General features: G+C 37.2%; 1 protein-coding gene across 4 annotated transcripts in view; it reads right to left on the minus strand.

Moving 5' to 3' along the window:
• The window catches only part of MED13L (mediator complex subunit 13L), a 319,642-nt gene that overhangs the window by 276,389 nt on the left and 20,223 nt on the right, over positions 1 to 23,030 (minus strand). For all 4 annotated transcript variants that reach the window (XM_054664662.2, XM_003313951.7, XM_054664664.2 and 1 more), the window contains exon 2: positions 3,595 to 3,832. In XM_054664662.2, coding sequence (XP_054520637.1) covers positions 3,595 to 3,832 — 238 coding nt within the window. The remainder of the gene's footprint in view (positions 1 to 3,594; positions 3,833 to 23,030) is intronic.

Below are 23,030 nucleotides of genomic sequence, written 5' to 3' on the forward strand. Positions count from 1 at the left end.
TGACAAGGACAGATTATAAATGTGTTATAGTCTTCTCTCAGACTATTTCAGAGATATGTCAAGCAATTAAACAAAAAGTATAATATCATAAAACTAACTTGTGTGTGTACTCTGTAGGATTATTCTCATTTTATGGGATACTTTATACATTTAAATGCAAGATGGTTGCTTTGTATTATATCTCACCGTGAGGTTTCTTGGTAGTACGCTATTTGGAGTACACTATGAAGACAAAGGGAAATGCCAAATAACTAAAAAGCAATTTAAGAAACAATAAAATGCCCCTATTTAAAAAATGTTAAATAATGGTAATGTCATGCTTAATTTAAGCCAGCTAACAGGATTCTGCTATTTATTTATTTATTTATTTATTTATTGAGATGGAGTCTTGCTGTGTTGCCCAGCGGAGTGCTGTGGCGTGATCTCAGCCCACTGTAACCTCTGCCTCCCGGTTTCCAGCGACTGTCCTGTCTCAGCCTCCCCAGTAGCTGGGATTACAGGCACCCACCACCATGCCCAGCTAATTTTTGTTTATTTTTACTAGAGAGGGGGTTTCACTATGTTGGCCAGGCTGGTCTCCAACTCCTGAACTCAGGTGATCCTCCTGCCTAGGCCTCCCAAAGTGCAGGGATTACAGGCGTGAGCCACCGTGATCAGCCAGGAAATGCCAAATAACATAAATAAGAAGCAATGTAAGAAACAGTAAAATGTCCCTATTTAAAAAATGTTACAAATAATGGTAATCTCATGCTTAACATTAAAGCCTGCTAAAAGGATTCTGCTACTATTTATTTATTTTATTTTTTGAGACAGGTGTCACTTTGTTGCCCAGGATGGAGTGCAGTGGCATTATCTCTGCTCACTGCAACCTTGGCCTCCTGGGTTTAAGTGATCCTCCAGCCTCAGTCACCCGAGTAGTTGGAATTACAGGCGCACGTCACCACACCTGGCTAATTTTTTTTTTTATTTTTTGTAAACACAGGGTTTCAACATATTGGTCAGGCTGGTCTCAAATTCCTGGCCTCAAGCAATTGGGCCCCCTCAGCCTCCCAAAGTGTTGGGATAACCAGCGTGAGCCACCATGCTCGGCCTATAATTTATTTTACCCAAAATAAAATGACTCAAATATATTAGAGAATGAAATAGATTCTAAAATATCTCCACTTTGTATGGCTACCAATTAAAATATTCTCTTTGTATCCTTCAGTTTTTCATGACTGCTATCGTATTTCCCCTTATTTGAAACAAAGTTGTCTTTATGACTTATTTTTCTAATTAAGGCTAGATATTTTCTGTTATTAGGTTGAACCATACATTACCTTTTTCAACTACTTTTACCTACAAAAATGGACACTTCATATAAATGAATCTAAAAACTTGCTCGAAATTCATATTAAGAAAAGGAGACGCACTCAATGAAATTATAATTATTCCATTACTGTAATACCTTCCTGATAGAATACAAAATATAAACAGTTTATACCACTATCAAACTCCAAAGAAAAGTAATCATTCCCAAGAGAAAATATTCACAATACTACATTTAATTAGAAAATTAGAAAAACTGTATGGTACCAATTTCATTTACACATAAAACATCTAAAACTCTTTCAGACTTCAGTATTTTTATTTCTTTGTTCTCTCCATATGATGATTGGTTTCCTAATTTTCTAACTTAAATGTAGTGTTTCTGTAATTTTAAAAATATCTAAAAATAATTCAATCTTTGCTTAACTCTTTACCAAAAAATACTTAAGATATTAATTTACACATGCAATCTAAAGCAACTATCCCAAAATTTAAATGCCCTACTCCTTTTTGTTAACTCAGTAACAAGGCCCGTGAAAAATAACACAATAATTTAATAAGCTATTTCTAAGAACACTGACGATTTTCTTTGTTGGCATAGATAAATAAATTTATTCTATATTATCAACTAAATAAGCCTCATTAGCAGTTGGGTTTGGTTTCCTCATCATTACAAAATTATATGTACCACACTAACAAAGAGCAGACCAAAAAGCTAAAACGTAAGAGATTAATACAGAGAAACAGAAGATGACAGTCAGAAACAATCATGAAAGATAAGAAAGACACTTTTTAAAAAAGCTTTATACCTCTCTACTACATAGGGAAAAAAAGTAAAAATATGTTTTCATATTTTAATGGACAAACAAAAATGTTGTAATTATCTTCTAGGTGACATCTTATTTTTAAAATTCTGATAAACAGAATCCAGATGTTCTGAAACTCTAATTTTACCTAAGTTAACTGCTAACTACATAGAACAGACTTTGAGATGAATGTTAAGTTCTGGGACTTTGCTGATTACCCAGCTAAGCAAGCAATGTCACCCACAATGGTTCTCTTATTTATAGACCAAATACCCTAAAAAAATCAGGATAAAGGTTTGAGCTGAACAGACAAATGGACCATAAAGTAAACAGTTCAATTAGTCCATTGTGGTTTACCGCCCTCTGGCTGCTGTGGCAGGAGATATCACAGATAAAAAATGGCTGCCAAGAAAAACTAGCAAGGTGTCAAGCAAAAGTTGGCAGGAAATCCTTCAGGCAAATGTAAAAGCTTTAGAACAGAGCCTCGAACATACATTACAGTTAGTTTTACTCCTCCTTTAAAAAAAAAAACATTAAAAACATCAAGTAACAAAACATTTCAAACACAATCTGAAATTTTTCAGACACAGATTAACACAATATAGTTTGGAGATAATAAAAGATGGCCCTAAGAGACTAAGTCAAAAAGAGTTAATACCCTAACTAAAGATTAGAATTAGTCTTGCTTGAGAAAATCCCTTGGCATACTAAATAGAAACACTTAGATAGAAAGGTAAAAATTTTTACCAGAAATTCAAAGACAACTGATAAAAGTTCCTGCTCATAAAACTGTGGTAAATATATAAAGCAACACAGAAAAATGAAACTCTTACATTAATTCAGTTTCCAGATATCAGATGCAATCTGAAGCTAAAAATCAGGCAACACCGGAGCCAATGTTTCCTGGAATCACCAAATTACATGAAAAACAGAAATAAAAGCAAAAGAAAATTTGCTACACCCAATTCAGACCAGATCCCATATATTCATCTTTCCTCAAAATACTATTCAATGTAATCTCACAATTTTGTCCAATTAGGCTCAAAACTAAATTTCTGTATCACTCTCCAATTTTCCACCAAAGAGTTCAGCTGGCAGTGAACCGTAACAACCACAGTCCAAGGAAAAAAACAGTAACTGTTCAATTCACTGTCTTGTTAGTTACTCACAATTCACTATCATTTAAAAACAGTGGATCTTAGCTTGGTTTCCACCCCACCGCACCCAGGAGACACAATACTCTCATTTAACAGCAGTGGTTCACAAGGTTCTGATTCTCAGCATAACTGGAAAAGGACAAGAGTTAGGAAAAAAAAACAGGGATGGGAGGAAGAGGGGTGAGAATGTTCCTTTTGAGAGAGACATCCAGGAAACACTTAAGATCGTTCTTTTAGACAAGTCGTAATAATCTGTTTGAAATTTACAAATGTTCAAAAAAATATGATGCAAATAATTTTCAAGAAAAAAACAGAAACCTTACCCTGCAGTTCATGATGTATTACACCCACTAGGTTGGGTTCGTCTCCCCACCAGAATATCCATAACTCTTTGCAATCTGGTTTGACATCACGACGCCATACACAAAGCAGGTTAGCTTGCAGACAGCGGATGAAACTTAACAGAATTGGATCATCTTGGGCTGGGGCTGAAATTATGGGTCCACAGTCCCCATGCCCTCCAAAATTGTACCTACGCCATTTGATTCCCGTGAGTTCAGCCTGCAAAAAGACAAAAAATTGTAATCGTTTTCTCATTTTACTTACAGACCACTAAAAACAGTCTTCCATACAGAAAAGCAATTGTGCTAAAATAAATATTTACACGAAACTTCATATCATAAGATTCCTCCCAGTGAAGAACGTATGTCAATCTTCTCGAATTTTAAGGTGGGAGAAAGTTTCTATCAAGATTTCTACATAGCTCTTTACATTAAATACTAAAATAAAACAAGCTGATAATCATTATTTCCTGTTGAATAATTTAATTTGTCTAAACACTTACTATAAAGTCCCTATACAGAAAACTATTTTCTATGTTATCATTCAATATTCAACTCACAAATTATATTTAGATATCAAGTAAGATTTTAAAAATAAGTTTGTATATATGAAATAATTTCTTTCAAATAATTTCTTCCCATCCACAAGCTACAGTTTAAGTCCTTTTTTAATTAGGGAAGCAGTTGGCATGAAGTACGAGAGTGTTTCATCATGAATGCCAAAAGTCTATTTAGGTAGAAGCAATTAAGAAAACTGATACAAAGTTATCAGCAATTTATTCATGTTTTTTAACATGTAGCAAACAGAAAAGCTTTGCTTCTATAACAATTCCCTGATGTAGTTTGGTATTTTATTTTTTACACACATTGTAAAACATGAGAGCTTGCAACCAGCAGAGAACAAATACTGTATCTTTGATCCATTACATACGTTTATATTTCAAGATGTCTTAAATCTTAAGAGCTAAATTTCAAAGAGGTTTCAACACAAGCGAAAGCTAAATTTCTTAAACAGTTATAAACTACAGCTATATACTGAAAACTAATAGTAAAACAGATTCATAATTTAATTCTGTACCAAACAGCCCAGGTGGCCCTTGCATTGAATCCTTACTCACGCATCTCCTTCCCCACAAGGTCAGTTATTTTTGTTAGCAAGTTGTTTGCAAAAAAAACATGTACCACTAGGTAGAAAACAGCCATATCTTCTACTAACATAATTGAAACATATTAAAAGTGCTAAAGCAATCAATCACTATAATGACCACATTTAAGAAAAAGAAAAATCACCTTTCATTTAATCCAAATTAAAAAGGTTTTGCTTCAGGCTGAGCACGGTGGTTCACGCCTGTAATCCCAGCACTTTGGGAGGCCTAGGCGGGCAGATCACGAGGTCAGGAGTTCGAGACCAGCCTGACCAACATGCTGAAACCCTGTCTCCACTAAAAATACCAAAATTTGCCGGGCGTGGTGGCGTGTGCCTGTAATCTCAGCTACTCAGGAGGCTGAGGCACAAGAATTGCTTGAACTTGGAAGGCGGAGGTTGCAGTGAGCCGAAATCGTGCCACGGCACTCCAGCATGGGTGACATGCCACAGCACTCCAGCCAGGGTGACAGAGTGAGACTCTGTTTCAAAAAGCAAAAAGAAACAAACAAACAAACAAAGGTTTTGCTTCAAAAAAGTTACAAAGATAATATACAAACTAAAAATATCTAAAAATCAGTAACTTATATTTTACGCTGAGATACGCAAATCTAAATTTTTAATGAATATGTTTAGTAAAAAGCTGGCACTGGCATCATTTAGGGTTTCCCTATATGTTACTTGGTTTCCTCTAAATATAAAAGCACTACATGGCCAATATAAAAAGTTCAGAAGTAATACACCATAATCACATTATAATAATCACTAGCATCCTACTGTATATGTCCTTCCTCTTTTTCTGTATAGTTTTTAAAGTTGGAACCATATTGCATGATTTATATCTTTTTTCACTTATTTTTATATATTACTAATTATTCTTCAAAATACACTTTTAATGTTTGCATAATATTCTATTCATTGGAAAAAATATAATTTAGCCATCCCATACCAACTGGACAATCTTCCATTTTATTTCCACTACTGTAATTACTATAATTGGTTAACATCCTTGAACACTGTTATTTTCCTGATTATTTCCTTTAAAGAGATTGCTTGATACTGAATTACCAAAGAATATATCAAGACTCATGATGAGTGCTACCATGTTACTGTTCAATTAATAGTCTCCCCAATACAAATAGCCACCTCCCAAATTGCATATCTTTTAAAATATCGGCCAATTGAATAGAACGGTATGTACTTGTATTAATACATAGTCCTTGTTCTGCTAGGAGGAAATCAGTATGCGGTATCACATCTTTGATCAGATGGGGCCACCATTCCTGGGTTTGAATCCCAGCTCTGCACTAACTCATTGGTTAAATGAGTCAGTATACATATGAAGCATTTATAAAAGACAGTGTCTGGGACATAGCAAAAACTGTAAATGATATTTTCATTATACCACTAGTAGTAGTACTATTTCTTTCACTTTGAGTTGTCTGTTCATACCCTTTGTCCATTTTTCTATCTTACAAGTTCCTTTTTTTTTTTTCTGAGATGGAGCCTCGCTCTGTCACCCAGGTTGGAGTGCAGTAGTGTGACACTGGCCTCCCAGGTTCAGGCAATTCTCGTGCCTCAGCCTCCTGAGTAGCTGGGACTACATGCGTGCACCACCACACCCGGCTAATTTTTGTATTTTTAGTAGAAACGGGGTTTCATCATGCTGGCCAGGCTGGTCTCAAACTCCTAACCTCAAGCGGTCCACCCACCTCGGCCTCCCAAAGTGCTGGGATTATACAGGCATGAGCCACTGCGCCTGGTCAAGTTCCTTTGTTTCTTCAAATAAAAGCAATGTGTATGTTTTAATCAGAAACCCTGACATCAATCTTTAAACATCAAAGAAGGAAACAAAAATAAAAAGAAGTTGAAATCCAAAAAGGTAAGCAGAAGATTTATTTTATTTTATTTTTTTGGAGACGGAGTCTCGCTCTGTCACCCAGGCTGGAGTGCAGTGGCGCGATCTCGGCTCACAGCAAGTTCCGCCTCCTGGGTTCACACCATTCTCCTGCCTCAGCCTCCCGAGTAGCTGGGACTGACTACAGGCGCCCGCCACCGCGCCCGGCTAATTTTTTGTATTTTTAGTAGAGACGGGGGGGTTTCACTGTGGTCTCGATCTCCTGACCTCGTGACCCGCCCACCTCCGCCTCCCAAAGTGCTGGGATTACAGGCGCGAGCCACCACGCCCGGACAGCAACGTGTATGTTTTAATCAGAAACCCTAACATCAATCTTTAAACATCAAAGAAGGAAACAAAAATAAAAAGAAGTTGAAATCCAAAAAGGTAAGCAGAAGACTAACTTCTTTTATCACCTAAGCTAAAGAAAGTATTCTGTGCCTAAGAGCCTTGTGGATGAGGGAAGAGAAAGAAGGTAATAAAAACACACCAATAGGCCAGGCGCAGTGGCTCACGCCTGTAATCCCAGCATTTTGGGAGGCAGAGGCGGGCGGATCACAAGGTCAAAAGATGGAGGCCATCCTGGCCAACATGGTGAAATCCCATCTCTACTAAAAATACAAAAATTAGCGGGGCGTGGTGGTGCACCTGTAATCCCAGCTACTTGGGAGGCTGAAGCAGGAGAATCGCTTGAACCCAGGAGGCAGAGGTTGTAGTGAGCCGAAATCAAGCCACTGCACTCCAGCCTGGCAACACAATGAGGCTCCGTCTCTTAAAAAAAAAAAAAAAAACACACACACACACAATAAATATGAATCACTAATAACATCTAATAACATTAACCTTATTTAAAGTGTTAGAAAATTAATATCAGAGCTTTAAACATCAGATGAGTCAGTCCCCATGAAAATCTATGCACAGTAATTTACTCACTACAACACTTTCACCTGTAATATCCAGCAGTAGAGCAGACAAACTATTTGGCATTGTTTCAGGAGAATGGTTTCCTAATCCTAGTACATCCACTAACTTCCTATCAGTACATCTATGCTCTCAGTGGCAAAGGGAAGCTGCTACCACCTGATCTGTTTTTTACAAAGTTGCTCTAGCAAGTGATATCTTTCTTACAAATGCAAGTGACACAACAGCAACGCTACAAACTTAAACACCTGGTAACTAATTCAGGTAAAACAGTTCCTTTAAAGTTAAAAACTAAATATCATTATATTGGTCTTCATTGAAAAATGTTACAATGAAACACTAATCAAGCCTAAAAGAGATAACTAAGTATAAAATGGGTGTTCAAAGATTTAGCTTTAAATTTTGAGTTAATGTTTGGTAAGAGAAAAGACAGCTTAATGATACTGAAATAGTTTGTCCAAGAAAAAAAATTCCCATCATGGATGTTTATTCAATTAAGAGTAAAATGTCTTCATAGACCATGATCATATTTATAGTTTAAAAATTAAGTGCACTCCAAGTTCTTTTGTCTTTTTTTTTTTTTGAGATGGAGTCTTGCTCTGTTGCCCAGGCTGGAGTGAAGTGGTATGATCTTGGCTCACTGCAACCTCCCCCTCCCAGGTGCAAGCCATTCTCCTGCCTCAGCCTCCCAAGTAGGTGGGATTACAGGTGCCCGCCACCACACCCGGCTAATTTTTCTATTTTTAGTAGAGACAGGGTTTCACCATGTTGGCCAGGCTGAGCTCGAACTCCTGACCTCAGGTGATACGCTTGCCTTGGCCTCCCAAAGTGCTGGGATTACAGGCGTGAGCCATTGTGCCCAGCCATACTGTCTCAATTTCTGACTAATGTTTATCTCTACAACACAAAATTCTTTACCTAATGATTTCAAAATTTTAAAGCAAACCTTTAAAATAATTATAGATTCAAAATTATCCCCAAACACAATTATTTCTCACTGTCAAAAAGACCATCCTTAATTAAATCTAAGTTTTAAACTACATGGTTTCTAAAATATAGAACCAAAACGATGAAATTAAAATATACAAAGAAGGAAACCCATATGCACATTATGTATAATAACCACCAACATCATTATTTACCAAGCATCTACTTACTACCAGGCACCATACTAGAGTTTTCATATATTATTTCTAATACCGAGCATCATACTAGTGACTTCATATATAATTTATAAACTTCACAACAGACAGCTAAAGAAATTAGGACTCAGAAAGGTTGAATAATTCTCCCAGAGCCACACAGGTAGCAAATGGCAGATCCCAAATATAACTAGATTTAAGCTGTAACTGAATTTAAAGTATAAATTCTTTCCATTCTGCCATGCTGCTTCATAAGGCAAATGGTAAAAATTAGCCCTAGAGGATTATAAAATAGTACAAAGAAACTGTCATCAACTCAATTTAGCAATGACTAGAGCTCATGGCCATACTTTCTAATTTAAGAAAGTTCATAAATCTTTCTTTAGTCTTCCTGAGGTATTAAGAAAACTGGTATAAGAGTGCCCACGTATCATCCCATGAATAGACTTTTATTTCACTCAGATAATTATATGCCTTCTTTTACATGTTATCACTATAAGATGGTATCTACATAAACTAATTCTTAGATAATATGTACAACGAACCAACAAAATCACTATTCTGATAGCAAGACAGGCTGGAAGAAAATCTGCTCAGCAATGGCTGGCATGTGGTATAGGGGTAGTCAGGGTTCTCAGAAAATTGAACTTAACCTATTTATGCGGGAGGATGCAATTTTTTTTGTGAAAAAAATCAGACCTTGGCAATGACCTTGAGCAGTAGGATATAAATAACTCCCACAAGTTTAGTGTTCCAATAATGGAACATTAGGCATAAATGGGTTAAGTGGCAGATATTCCCCTGGCCTAAACAAAAAGCTACTACAGTCAGTTCCAAACAGTTCTAATTAAATAGATTACAACAAAACAGGGATAAATGCACTTCCTGACATGAATGTGATTCAAAGAAAATTTATATTGATTCCTAGTGTCCTATTCTTCACATACAATATACAGGAAATGAGATTATTTATTTGCAGTGACCCACAGCAACTAGATCCCTTGTGACCAACAGCACATACTTGCAATATGGCTCCTCAGAGTTAAAACCACATTCAGTGGTCAAGGAACACAGTAAAATCAAGAGACGTTGATTAGAATGAACCCATGGTGTAGTATCATGGAAAGAACACTGGCTGGAAATTAGGAGGTCTAGGTCCTAAGGCCTGGTTTTTCAACCATTTACCTATGTGATGTTAGGAAATCCACTGTACCTCAAGGCACCTCAGATTCAGGACCTATAAAGTGATAGGGTTGACCTAGATACTATAAATCAGTTCAAGTCTCCTGGCCCAGGCTAATTACATCCCACTCATAAAAGCAACTTGTAAATGAGATGGAACCCTTATTACCCATCAAGAACAGAAAAGCTGCCAGAAGATAGTCAACATTTCAGGAAACTATTGAAAGAGTCCTCAAAGTACAAACCCATTAGTTTAACGTATCCATCCTGGGCAGGATTCTAGGCTGGTGTATAGAAAAGGCAGCTGTGATCATTTGAGGCTGACAAGCATGCATTAGGAAATTCCAAGTCGGCCTCACCTCACTTCCTCCAATGATAGGGTTACCAGTGCAGTAGAGTAGGTTAATACAGTAAACATATTAAGTCACCTCTCAACTCAGAGGAAGGAAAAAAGTCACATGTAATAGAAAACTTCTGTTAAAACATAACTAATCAACTCCCTGTAAAGACAGCAAAATAAACATACACATCTGCTTTTGCTCTCTCCTAAACCCCTGTAAGACATCAAGAAAAACATTTGTTTCATTGTTTTATTTCATTAAATTATATAATTACAACGGCAGGTGGAACAAGAGAGGATATAGCATCAAAATTTTGAAGGCTAAGAAGCAGATGCTCTGATAAGGAGATTTACAATACGTAAGAAAACTGAATCCTAAACATGAAGAAAGAGATACAACCCAATTGACACAGAATCCCCTCAGCCTCAGGAATTAAATACAGGTATTTTGGAAGTAGGGTTGAAAGGCAGAGAGGAGATTAAATAAGAACAACTGGTTAAAAGCCTGCTTAAAAGGCGCTCAGCTGGGTGCAGTGGCTCACGCCTGTAATTCCAACACTTTGGCAGGCCCACAGCAGAAGGATCACTTGAACTCAGAAGTTCCAGACCAGCCTAAGCAACATAGTGAGACCTCAACTCTACAAAAAATTAAAAAATGAGCCAAGCATGGCGCTGCTTGCCTGTAGTCCCAGCTACTAGGGACGCTAAAGTGAGCGGGTCTCTTGAGCCTGGGAGGCTGAGGCTGCAGTGAGCTGTGATCACACCACTGTACTCCAGCCTGGGCAACAGAGTGAGACCCAATCTCAAAATAAAATTAAAAGAAAAGAAAAGAAAATAAGAAGGCACTCAGATGCCCAGGTACCTTCCCTACTGCATAGAGCTGAACTACTGTCCCTTCTTCACCCCAGCAAATAAATGCAAATGTATTCTCTGGAGACAGTAAACAGAGGGTACCTGGACTGCAAGACACAGGCAAACTGAAGGCACGGAACCAGAGTGAAAACAGGGCATTTGGTGAAATATATAGAATGAAGGCCAAGGACCACCCCCTCCCTACCACTGCCCTCTAAGCACCCAGAAAACTAGCAGCCAGTCTTCATCCCTCAGAAAGGAATTTGGAAAAGTCTTCTCTGAGAAATCTTAGCTCCACAGAAAAGACCTCAAGATACTGAGATCAGAGAGAGGTTCCCCAACTAAAGAGCCCACCCAGATCAGTGAAGCGCACAGTTAAGCAAATGTCGGTCACATGCTCAGAAATTCCAAGCAGATTCTTAGTTCACCATTCCTAAACATGAACATACAACCAAGAATTGCTAAATAATTAAGGAAAACCACTGAGGAATTACAGAAACAAAAAGAAATGAAAAAGCAGCTAGAAGGAAAGACAACATTGGGAGAAGAAAACTTTAAAAACACCAAGAATATTCTCAACAAAATAAAATGTGCAACCATTTGAAAACAACAGGATGCTATTTCAGGAGAGAATTTTTTAAAAGCTCTTGGAAATTTTTAAATAATGATTCCAGAAATGATAAAACTTAGTAAAATGTTTAGAAGATAAAGTTTAGGAAATCTCCCAGAAAGTGAAACAAATAAACAAAAATGGAAAATGGGGGAAAGCTGAAAATCCAAATACGAGGAAGCTGAAATCCAAATACAAGAGCTTTCAGAAAGAGAAAATAAAGAGGAAATGACCAACAAAACAATTCATAACAATTTCCCAGAAAAACAAAATGTGAATTTCTAGATTGAAAGAGCTCTCTGAGTGCTCAGAACAATGGATTAAGAAAGACTCGCGGAAGGCATATCATTGTAAACTTTCAGCACACTGCAGACTAAGAGAAAATCCTCCAAGTTTCCATATAATAAAAAGAGATCACATATCCAAAATCAGGATTTCTAACTGCTCAACAGCAATACCATAAGCAAGAAGGCAAAGGTGCAATAACTCCAAAATGCTAAAGAATTATTTCCAAACTAAGTATTAAATGGCTAGGCCAGCCTAAACTTTCTATCAAATATCTGAGAATAAACGCATTTTTAGACATGCAAAAAAAAAAAAAAAAAAAGCACCCTTTCTCAGGAAGCTACTGGGTGTGTACTTACCAAAAGGAGGGAATACACCAAGAAGTCTGAAGATTCAGGAAACAGACCTAACATGAGAGGGAATAAAATAAATCCCTAAAATCATAACGAATGATGACTCCAGGATGCCAACTATACACCAGCGCAGAGGGCAACCAATCCAGGTTATGACAGGTCCGTAAAGACTTCTTCAGGAAGGTGAAACTAATAAAACACCTGATACATCTGAGAGTCTTAAAGGGGTTTCATACAATAGGCAAAAACTGTGGGGATGAGTTAAGTTATAGAAAAGTAAGCAGGCTGGGCCCTGTGGCTCATGTCTGTAATGCCAGCACTTAAGGAGGCCAAGGCAGAAGGACGACTTGACCTATTTGAGACCAGCCTGGGCAAGACAGCAAGACCTTGTCTCTATATACAGACTGACAGACACAGCTGAAGCATTGTGGCACACATATGTAGTCCCAGCTACTCAGGAGGCTCAAGCAGAAGGATCACCTGAGCTAAGGAGTTAGAGGTGGTGGCGGGCTGGGGAGGGAGGTGGGGAAGGGAGGGACAGGAGGGGAGGGGAGGGAGGTGGGGAGGGGAAGGGAGCGAGGTGTGGAGGGGAGGGAGAGGAGGGAGGTGGGGAGGTGGGGAGGTGGGGAGGCGGGAAGAAGAGGGGAGTGGGGAGAGGAGGGGAGGGAAGGAAGGGAGGGAGGGAGAGAGGAAATTTTTAAAAGGGCATCTGCTTTGTAGGAGGCAGAAAGAATGAGTTAAACCCTCCTCTTCAATAGTGGAAGATATAGAATTGAAAAATCTAAAAGTAACTATGACCTCAGTATTTAGAAACATTTAAGTAAGAACCAAGATAATCAACAAAAGAGGGTGAGTGTTTGCTTCTAAAGAAGGTAAAACAGGGGCAGGAGCAGAATACTGTTCTTATAAACCTTGTAGACCTATCTGATTCTTTAATTGAATTCTGTAAGAGTATATAGCTCTGCTTTAAAAAAAAAAAAGGAAATTCAAACAAAATTAATCAAAATGGGGTAATAGAATGTAAAGCTACTAATATTGAGAACTCACTTATACTACTTTATAGACTTATTCTAGACAAATTCCTAAACTGAAGAACAATTTAATATCCCATAAATTGTGCTGCAAAAGCCAAAAGGTTATTTAACCATGTGTTAAAATAACGTGTTGTTGTTGACTGTTTCTTTTCTCCATTTTAGACTATTAAAACCCAGCTGGACAGAGACATCTTTCTAGCTGCATGCTCCATCCCATCTGGCTCTGCTCAAATTCTTCTCAGCCATAGCTATGCTGCTGGCCAAGGATTCCCTGTGTAGATGGGCTGCTGACGAGACACTGGGCCTCCCATCTGACTGGTTATTTCCATGTTATGAGAAATACAATGTGGTATTCCTCCATACAATGAGGTCATATATAAAAGATGTGCTACCGTATATATACACACACATATGCATATGTGCTGATTCATAAATGTTTTCCTCAAGTGTCATTTTCTTTTCACTGCTCAGTTTACCAACATTAACTAAAAAGTATAAAGATTTTTTAAAAGTTGGTTTATAGCGTAAGTATGAGTATAAGGGCTCAGAGGTTTTATCTGACAATAAGTTTACTACAATTAAACAATGTGAAGTAGATATTTAAAAAGTAGCTGCCATCTTAAGCTACATTAATAAAGGTAGGAAATCTTGATCCTATTCAACAGATCTAAATTATCAGTCATTATTCAGTACTGCTTTCAGCTCCTAGCTCCATACTTTAAGAATATAGGTAAAATGCAACAAATAAAGAGATGAAAGACTAGGCTGGTGAGGAAATCTAAACATGTCATATGGCTAGAGGCTATCTAGCCGCACATTCAATCCTTTCAAGCAAATTAACATGGCAACAAGAATAAAATAGAAGAATAAAGCCATGTGATAAAAATAACACAGCTGAATGAACTTAATACATAGTTAAAATGATTCTGAAGTTATTTAGTCTTCTGTTATATGGAAGGCTGATATGTAGAAGATTAATTACATTTGCTCAGCACAGTCCCAAGTGGTATCAACAGAACCAAATGGAAAAACTGATGATTAAAGCAACAACAACAGTGAGAGCTCCCTCTAGAAATAAATCCCTGACTGAGAGTTAATCATAGATATGGGGGGTTAAGGAGAAGCTGGTCAATACTAGATTAGGACACTGTAGAGTGGCTTCAAATATCAAAGGGCTAATTGAACAATATGACTTAAAGAGTTCCTTTCACACCTGAAATAAGAGTCTTCAAGGATTCCATCCAACAATAAGATTTCATAATTCTAATATCATTTCTATTTCAGTCAAATAACTCAAGGGCTAGCAAACTGTGGTCTGGGGGCTAACCACCTGTTTTTGTAAATAAAGTTTTATCAGTACACAACTGTCCCATTTATTTGCATATTGTCTGCGGCTGCTTTCAAACTACAACCACAGAGTTGCAAGTGGGGCCACATGGCCCAGAGCCTGAAACAATTACTCTGGTTCTATAAGAAAAAGTCTGCTGATACCTGAGCTAGGATAACATACACAGACAAATGTGACATTTAAAATATAAATAAGCACCAAATTGTTCTCCAACTATAAACAACCAGAAAACTGGACAGAATATATAAAATTACTGTTTTCAGACACTAGACAACAGGCAGTACAGAGCTAGACTCCCTGAGAGACGGCATACAAATGAGGTGGGCCCTACAAAGGCCAAGACAGCTGGAATTTGTGGAGGCAGATCACCAGAAAGAAGAATATTCAGGAAAAAAGCTCCAAAGATCTGATAGAGGCTCTTTTGAAACTGTTCCTAAGTACTAGGCTGCACATTCAAACAGTAAAATTCAACAAGGTCAGGCAGAGAACTACTGGGAGCTATCATTCCAAGAGTTCACCTAAAGCTGGGAGGCAGTCAAGTTCTGAACAGCCAGAGAGAAAAAACATTGTTAAACACCTTGGGCACTGAATAATGCCCATAAAATGACCATACCTCATAAGGAGGAAACCAGTGCTAGCATAAAGTCTATTCTAACCCAAGCTAATAATCAAGCCTCAGAAAAAAAGTATACTAATAATAATAGGCTGATCTTATTAACTGCCAGTAACTTAACTACCAGCCAATACAAAATTCAACTCTTTAAAGGAAGGAAATAAAATCCAGACTTTCAACAACACTCACAATGTCCAGCAACCAATAAAAAATACCAGACATTCAAGAAGTAGAAAAATGGGACTCATGACTGTAAGAAAAGTCACTTAACAGAAACAGACCCAGAAATGAAAGTAATGATGAAATTAACAGACAAGCCAATTAAAGCAGCTATTATAAATATGGTCAAGAATTTAAAGAAAAACACAAACATAAGGACAGAAATGGGGGATTTTTTTAACTAAGTAAAATTTCCACAGCTCAAATATGCAAAATATAAAATGAAAAATTTGCTGTGGGTTTAACAGCAGATTAAGTACCTACCCAAAAAAAAAAAAAAAAAAAAGGTCAGGGCTTTAAAACATACGATATTAACTATCCAAGCTGAAAAACAAATAATTTGTAAAACAAAACATAATAAACAAGCCAAAGTGACTTCTGCAGTCAGCACAGTATCAGGCAATCTAACATACACGCCATTAATGTCTCAGAATGTAGGAGAGAAGGGGGACAAAAATAATTTCAGAATAAGGACCACACTGTCTCCAAGTTTCATGAAATCAATAAACCTATGATCTAAAGAGTTCAGTGAACCCTAATGCAGCATAAACTAAAAAAAAAAAAAAAAAAAAACACCAAAATACATCAAAATTAAATTTGTAAAAACCAGTGATAAAAAGGAAAATATTACAAGTCGGCAGAGGAAAAAAAGATACATTACATAAGAAAAAACAAAGATAATATTAACTACAGACTTCTCATCTGAAAATATGCAGGCCAAAAACAATGGAAAAATATGCTCAAAGAAAAAAACAGTTCCCAAATCTAGACTTTTAGATCAAAGACGAATAGCCCTCAAAAATTAAGGTAAAATACAGACTTATTTTTAGATGAACAGAAGCCAACAGACCTGCAGTAAAATAAATGTAACTAGAATAATTTTTTTTTTTAATTTCTTCAGGTACGAGGAACATGACACAAGATAGAAACCTGGATCTACACAAAAGAAGAACAATTACCAGGAATAGGTAACATATAAATAAATAAAAAATACTTTTTTTCTCAGCCGGGCGTGGTGGCTCATACCTGTAATCCCAGCACTTCAGAAGGCTGAGGCAGGTGGATCACCTGAGGTCAGGAGTTCGAGACCAGCCTGACCAATATGGTGAAACCCCATCTCTACTAAAAATACAAAAAAAAAAAAAAAAATTAGCTGAGAGTGGTGGCACGCTCCTGTAGTCCCAGCTACTCAGGAAGCTGAGGCAGAAGAATCGCTTGAACCCAGGAGGCAGAGGTTGCAGTGAGCCGAGATCGCACCACTGCACTCCAGCCTGAGTGACAGAGCGAGACTCCTCCTCAAAAAAAAAAAAAAAAAAAATTTGTTTTCTCATCTTTAAATTTCTTTAAAGGCTTATTAACTGTTTACAGCAAAAATGATAATGTCTTGTGGACTACATGTCAGATATAGAAAGAAGAAAAAAAGTATGACAACAATAGCACAAAGGCCAGAAGGAGAAAATGGGAGGTTTTTACATTATAAATAAAGAAGTTTAATATTATTTGAAGGTAAGCTGTGGTAAGTAAAAGATGCACATTATAAACCCTTGATCAATCCCTAAAAAGTAAAGGAAAGAGGTATATCTAATAAGCCAATTATTGGATAAATAATAAATGGAGCCATAAAAAATACTCAAAATAATCCAAAGTAGGTTTAAAAAAAAAAAGGCAGAGGATGAAAGGAACTAAGAACAGATGGGACCAATAGGGAGGAAAACAAAAACAAAAACAAGACAGTGTACTTAAACCCAAGTAAATCAACATAATTATATTAAATATAAATTCTCTAAATCTTACAATTAGAAGGCAGAGATTCTCATCATGGATCCTTTTTTTTTTTTGTATTTTACTAGAGATGGGGTTTCACTGTGTTAGCCACGATGGTCTCGATCTCCTGACCTCGTGATCCGCCCGCCTCGGTCTCCCAAAGTGCTGGGATTACAGGTGTGAGGGATCCTTTTTTTTTAAAAGTAAGGCCCAACTGGCCAGACGAGGTGGCTCACGCCTGTAATCCCAGCACTTTGGGAGGCCGAGATGGGCATATCACGAGGTCAGGAGATCGAGACCATCCTGGCTAACACAGTGAAACTCCGTCTCTACTAAAAAATATATAAAACATTAGCCAGCGTGGTGGCAGGCACCCATAGTCCCAGCTACTCGGGAGGCTGAGGCAGGAGAATGGCGTGAACCCAGGAGGCGGAGCTTGCAGTGAGCCAAGATCGCGCCACAGCACTCCAGCCTGAGAGACAGAGCGAGACTCTGTCTCAAACAAAAAAAGGAAGACCCAACTACATGTTACCTACAAGAAACGCACCTTACATATAGAAAGACACATTTACGTTAAGAGTGAAATGACAGAAAAAAGATATACTGTGCAAATTATGAGAGAGCTAAAGGGGCAACATTAATATCAAAGTTGACACCAAGAGAAGTACTATTACTAGGAATAAGGAAAAAAAACTGTAATGATAAAAATGTCAATTCTTGAAGAAAACATAAAAAAATCTAAAATGTCTAGGCACCTAATAACAGAGCTTCAAAATATATAAAGGAAAAACATCTGAAAAAGAAAAACAGAAATCCAAAATTATAATTGGAGACTTCAATAGGCCTCCTCTCAGCAATAGAACAAGTAGACATAAAATTAATAAGGATATAAAAAACATGAACAACACTATCAACCAAAATAACCAAACTGACATTTATAAAACATTACACCAACAGCAGCAAAATACTTTTTTTCCAAATGCACATGGAACATTCACTGAGAAAAACCATATGCTAGTCCATAAAACAGTGTTCAAGGAGAAATCTGTAGCTCTAAATATTTGTATTAGAAAGGCATAAAATCCAGCATGGGCAACATGACAAAACTTTGTCTCTACTAAAAAAAAAAATTAGCCAGGTGTGGTGGCACATGCCTGTGGTCCCAGGTACTCAGGTGTCTGAGGTGAGAGGATCACTTGAGCCCAGGACACTGAGGTTGCAGTGAGCTGTGATTGCTCCACTGCACATCAGCCTGGGTGACAGAGTGACAATGTGTCTCAAAAAATAATAATAATAAAAGGGCATAAAATCAGTGATCTAAGCATCTACCCTCAGAAGCTATAAAAGGAAGAAGAAATTAAACCAAAAGTAAATAGAAGAAAGGAAATAATGTGGAAAAGAGAAGAAATATTAATAGATAAGACATAAAACAAACTTGATAATACAGAAAAAAAGAAAACAAAAAGCTGGTTCTTTAAAGATTAGTAAAATTAACAAATGCTCATTAGACTAATCAAGAGGGAAAGAACAGACACACTATCAATATCAGGGAAAAAAAGGGGAGGCATTACCACACATTCTAAAAACACTAAAATGATAGGGGAATTATTACAGACAATTTTTGTGCCAATAAATAAAACTCAGGTTAAATGAACAAAATTCCTTTACCAAATTAACAAAGAAACAGAAAATCTGAACAACTCTATATCTATTAAAGACACGGAGGGCCAGGCGTGATGGCTCACGCCTATAATCCTAACACTTTGGGAGGCCAAGGCAGGTGGATCACCTGAGGTCAGGAGTTCAAAACCAGCCTGGCCAACGTGGCGAAACCCCGTCTGTACTAAAAATACAAAAACTAGCCAGATGTGTTGGTGCGCACCTGTAATCCCAGCTACTTGGGAGGCTGAGGCAGAATATCTTGAACCTGGGTGGGGGAGGGAGGCGGAAGTTGCACTAAGCCAAGATGGCGCCATTGCACTCCAGCCAGGGCAATAACAGCGAAACTCCATCTCAAAAAAAAAAAAAAAAGACATGGAATTCATGGTTTCAAACCTTCCCACAAGAAAATCTCCAAGGCAATATAGCTTCACTGGTGAATTCTATCAAACATCTAAGGAAAAAACATCACTAGTCCTGCACAAACTCTTTCAGAAAACAAAGGAGGGACTATTTCCCAAACTATTTTATGACACCAACATTACCCATGATACCAAAACCAAACAGAGATGATAAGAAATGTACACGCCAATATCCTTCATAAACACAGATGAAAAAACCATTAACAAAATATTAGCACATCAAATCTAACAACACATAATAATAATACCATAAGCTTAAGTAAGGTTTGTCGTGGAATTCAAGCTTAGTTCAACATTTAGAAACCCATCAGTATAATTCACCATATTAAAAGAACAAAACCTATGATCATCTCAATAGATGCAGAAAAAAACATTTAACAAAAATCAATACCCACCTTCACGGTTTTTTTTTTTTTTTTTTGAGACAGTCTCACTCTGTCACCCAGGTTGGAGTGCAGTGGCGCAATACCTGCTTGCTGCAACCTTTGCCTCCTGGGTTCAAGAGATTCTCGAGCCTCGGCCTCCTGAGTACCTGAGATTACAGGCGTGTGCCACCATGCCGGGCTAATTTTTTGTATTTTTAGTAGAGACGGGGTTTCGCCACATTGGCCAGGCTGGTCTCGAACCCCTGACCTCAAGTGATCCACCCACTTCGGCCTCCCAAATTGCTGGGATTACAGGTATGAGCCCAGCCACTTTCACGGTATTTTAAAAATTAAGAATTAAAGAGAACTTTCTCAACCTTACGGGGATATCAGAAAATTCAAAGCTAATGTCAACAATGAGAAGAGTGAATATTTTCTGCCCAAGAACAGGAACAAGGTAAGGATGTACACTCTTACTACTTCTATTCAATACTGCCCTGTAGGTCCTAATCAATGCAATGAAGCAAGAAAAAGTAGTAAAATACAAATTACAAAGAAAGATATAAACCCATCTATAATTGCAGATAACATCATCACGTACGTTTTTTAAAATCCAAGGATTTACAAAAAAGCTACTACAACTAATAAAGCTTAGGAAAGTTGCAGTATACAGAATCAATATCCAAAAATTAATGGCGTTTCTATAAACTAACAGTAAACATGTCAAAAAATACTCTCAAATGGCCAGGTGCAGTGGCTCACACCTGTAATCCTAGCACTTTGGGAAGTCAAGGCAGGCAGATCACTTTAGGTCAGGAGTTCGAGACCAGCCTGGTCAACATGATGAAACTCTGTCTCTACTAAAAACACAAACAAATTAGCCAGGCATGGTGGCACACACCTGTAATCCCAGCTACCGCGATTCTCCTGGCTGAGGCTGGAGAACTGCTTGAACTGGAGAGGCGGAGGTTACAGTCAGCTGAGATCGCACCACTGCACCCAGCCTGGGTGACAGAGTGAGACTCTGTGTCCAAAGGGGGTGGGGGGGAATACTCTAAAATAATAGCCATTAAAACAGCACTGAAAAACACAACCTACTTAGGAATATATCTGATAAAAATATGTTCCAGATCTCTATACTAAGAACTACGGAACAATGTTGAGAGAAATTAAATATCTAGAGAAATGAAGAGCCAGACCATGTTCATGAACTGAAAGATTTAAAATCGTTAAAATGTCAATTTTCCCAATTTGATCTACAGATTCAATACAATCACAAATAAATCCCCACAGAAAAAAAATTTTTAATTGACAGTCTGATCCTAAAACTTATATTGAAATGCAAAACACCCAGAAGAATCAATACAATTTTTAAAAGAACAAAGTCGGAGAATTTATCCTAATTTCAAGACATATTATAAAATTTCAGTAATCATCATAGTGTAGTACTGGCATAACAGACATGTAGATCAAAGGAACAGAATATAGAACCCAGAAAAAAGCAATGCACACATACAGTCCATTAATTTTTAACAAAGATTCTAAGGCCATTCAATAAGTCTTCAACAAATGATGTTTAAATAGTTTGCTATACGTATGCAAAACAAAACCAGAACTTCAATCCTTACCTCGCACCATGTAAATTAACTTAAAATAAGTTACTGGATTGCAAGCCTAAACCTAATTAACTAATGCTGTAAAACTTCTGGAAGAAATCATAAGAAAAAAACTTTCCTGCTTTGGGATGGCAAAGATGTCTTAGGACATGAAAAGTATAGATTTATAAAAGTAATACTTGACTTAATCAAAATTTAAAACTTTTGTTATTCAAAGAAGACAGTGAGAAAATGAAAAGGCACACCACAAATTAGGAGAATACATTTGTAATACATCTATCTGCCAATGAACTTGTATCCAGGATATTCCAAGAATTCTTCCAATTCAATAAGAAAACAACCTAATTTTTAAATTGGGCAAAAGATGTGAAGAGATATTTCCCAAAAGATATACGAATGACTTAATATGCACATGCAATGATGTTAAACTTCATCTGTTATCAAAAAATTACAAACTGAAATAAGTTACTACATACTGCACATCCCTAATTCAAAAATCCAAAATGCTCCAAAATCAAAACTTTTTGCATGCCAACATGACACTCAAAGGAAATTCCAAATTTTAAATTTTCAGAGTAGGGATGCTCAGCCAGTATAATGCAAATATGCCCAAATCTGAAAAAATCCAAAATCCAAAACACTTGTGGTTCCAAGCATTTTAGATAAAAGATTCACAACATGTACTACACGCCACAAGGATGGCTGAAATTTGTAAAAATTCATTGTACTACATGCTGCAAGAATGCAGAGCAATTAGAACTCCTATAAAACTCATGGGATATTAAATGATACAAACATTTTATTTTTTGCAAGTTTGGCAGTTCTTTATAAAGTGAAACTCCTAGTTATTTACAGAAATAAAAACATATGTCCCACACAAAAAGCAGTACATTAATTTTCACAGCCAACAGCAAGTTGTGGCATATCCAAAAAAGAGACTACTATTTAGCAAAAAAAACCCTACTTAAGCAATAATATGAAACCAGAAATAAGGATTACATACTATATGATTCCATTTATTTAAAATTCTAGAAAGGGCAAAATGATTCTACAGTAACAGCAGATTAGTAGTTGCCTGGAGGGGAGGAAGGCTGAGGGGCAAGGGGGAGACCCTGACTGCAAAAGGACATGTATGAACTTTTTTGCATCATAAAAATGTTCTCTACTTTGATTTCAGTGGTTTCACAGATATACACATTTGTCAAAATTATGAAACCGTACACTTAGAGTATATTTTATTGTATGTAAAGTATACCTCAATAAATGTAATAAAAAATGTATGTATTAATGGAAGAATACATGTAAACAATCTCTCAAAGAAAACAAACTACTTTTTTTTTTTTTTTTTTTTTTTGAGATGGAATCTTGCTCTGTTGCCAGGCTGGAGTGCAGTGGATTGATCCCAGCTCACTGCAACCTCCACCTCCCAGGTTCAAGCGATTCTCCCACCTCATCCTCCAGAGTAGCTGGGACTACAGACGTGCGCCACCTCGCCCAGCTAATTTTTGTATTTTTAGTAGAGACAAGGTTTCACCATGTCGGCCAAGATGGCCTCAATCTCCTGACCGCCCACCTCGGCCTCCCAAAGCGCTGGGATTACAGGCATGAGCCACCGTGCCCGGCCCGAAACAAACTACTTTTAATAAAACCAA

Source organism: Pan troglodytes, chromosome 10 (assembly GCF_028858775.2).
Source record: "Pan troglodytes isolate AG18354 chromosome 10, NHGRI_mPanTro3-v2.0_pri, whole genome shotgun sequence".
NCBI lineage: Eukaryota > Metazoa > Chordata > Mammalia > Primates > Hominidae > Pan > Pan troglodytes.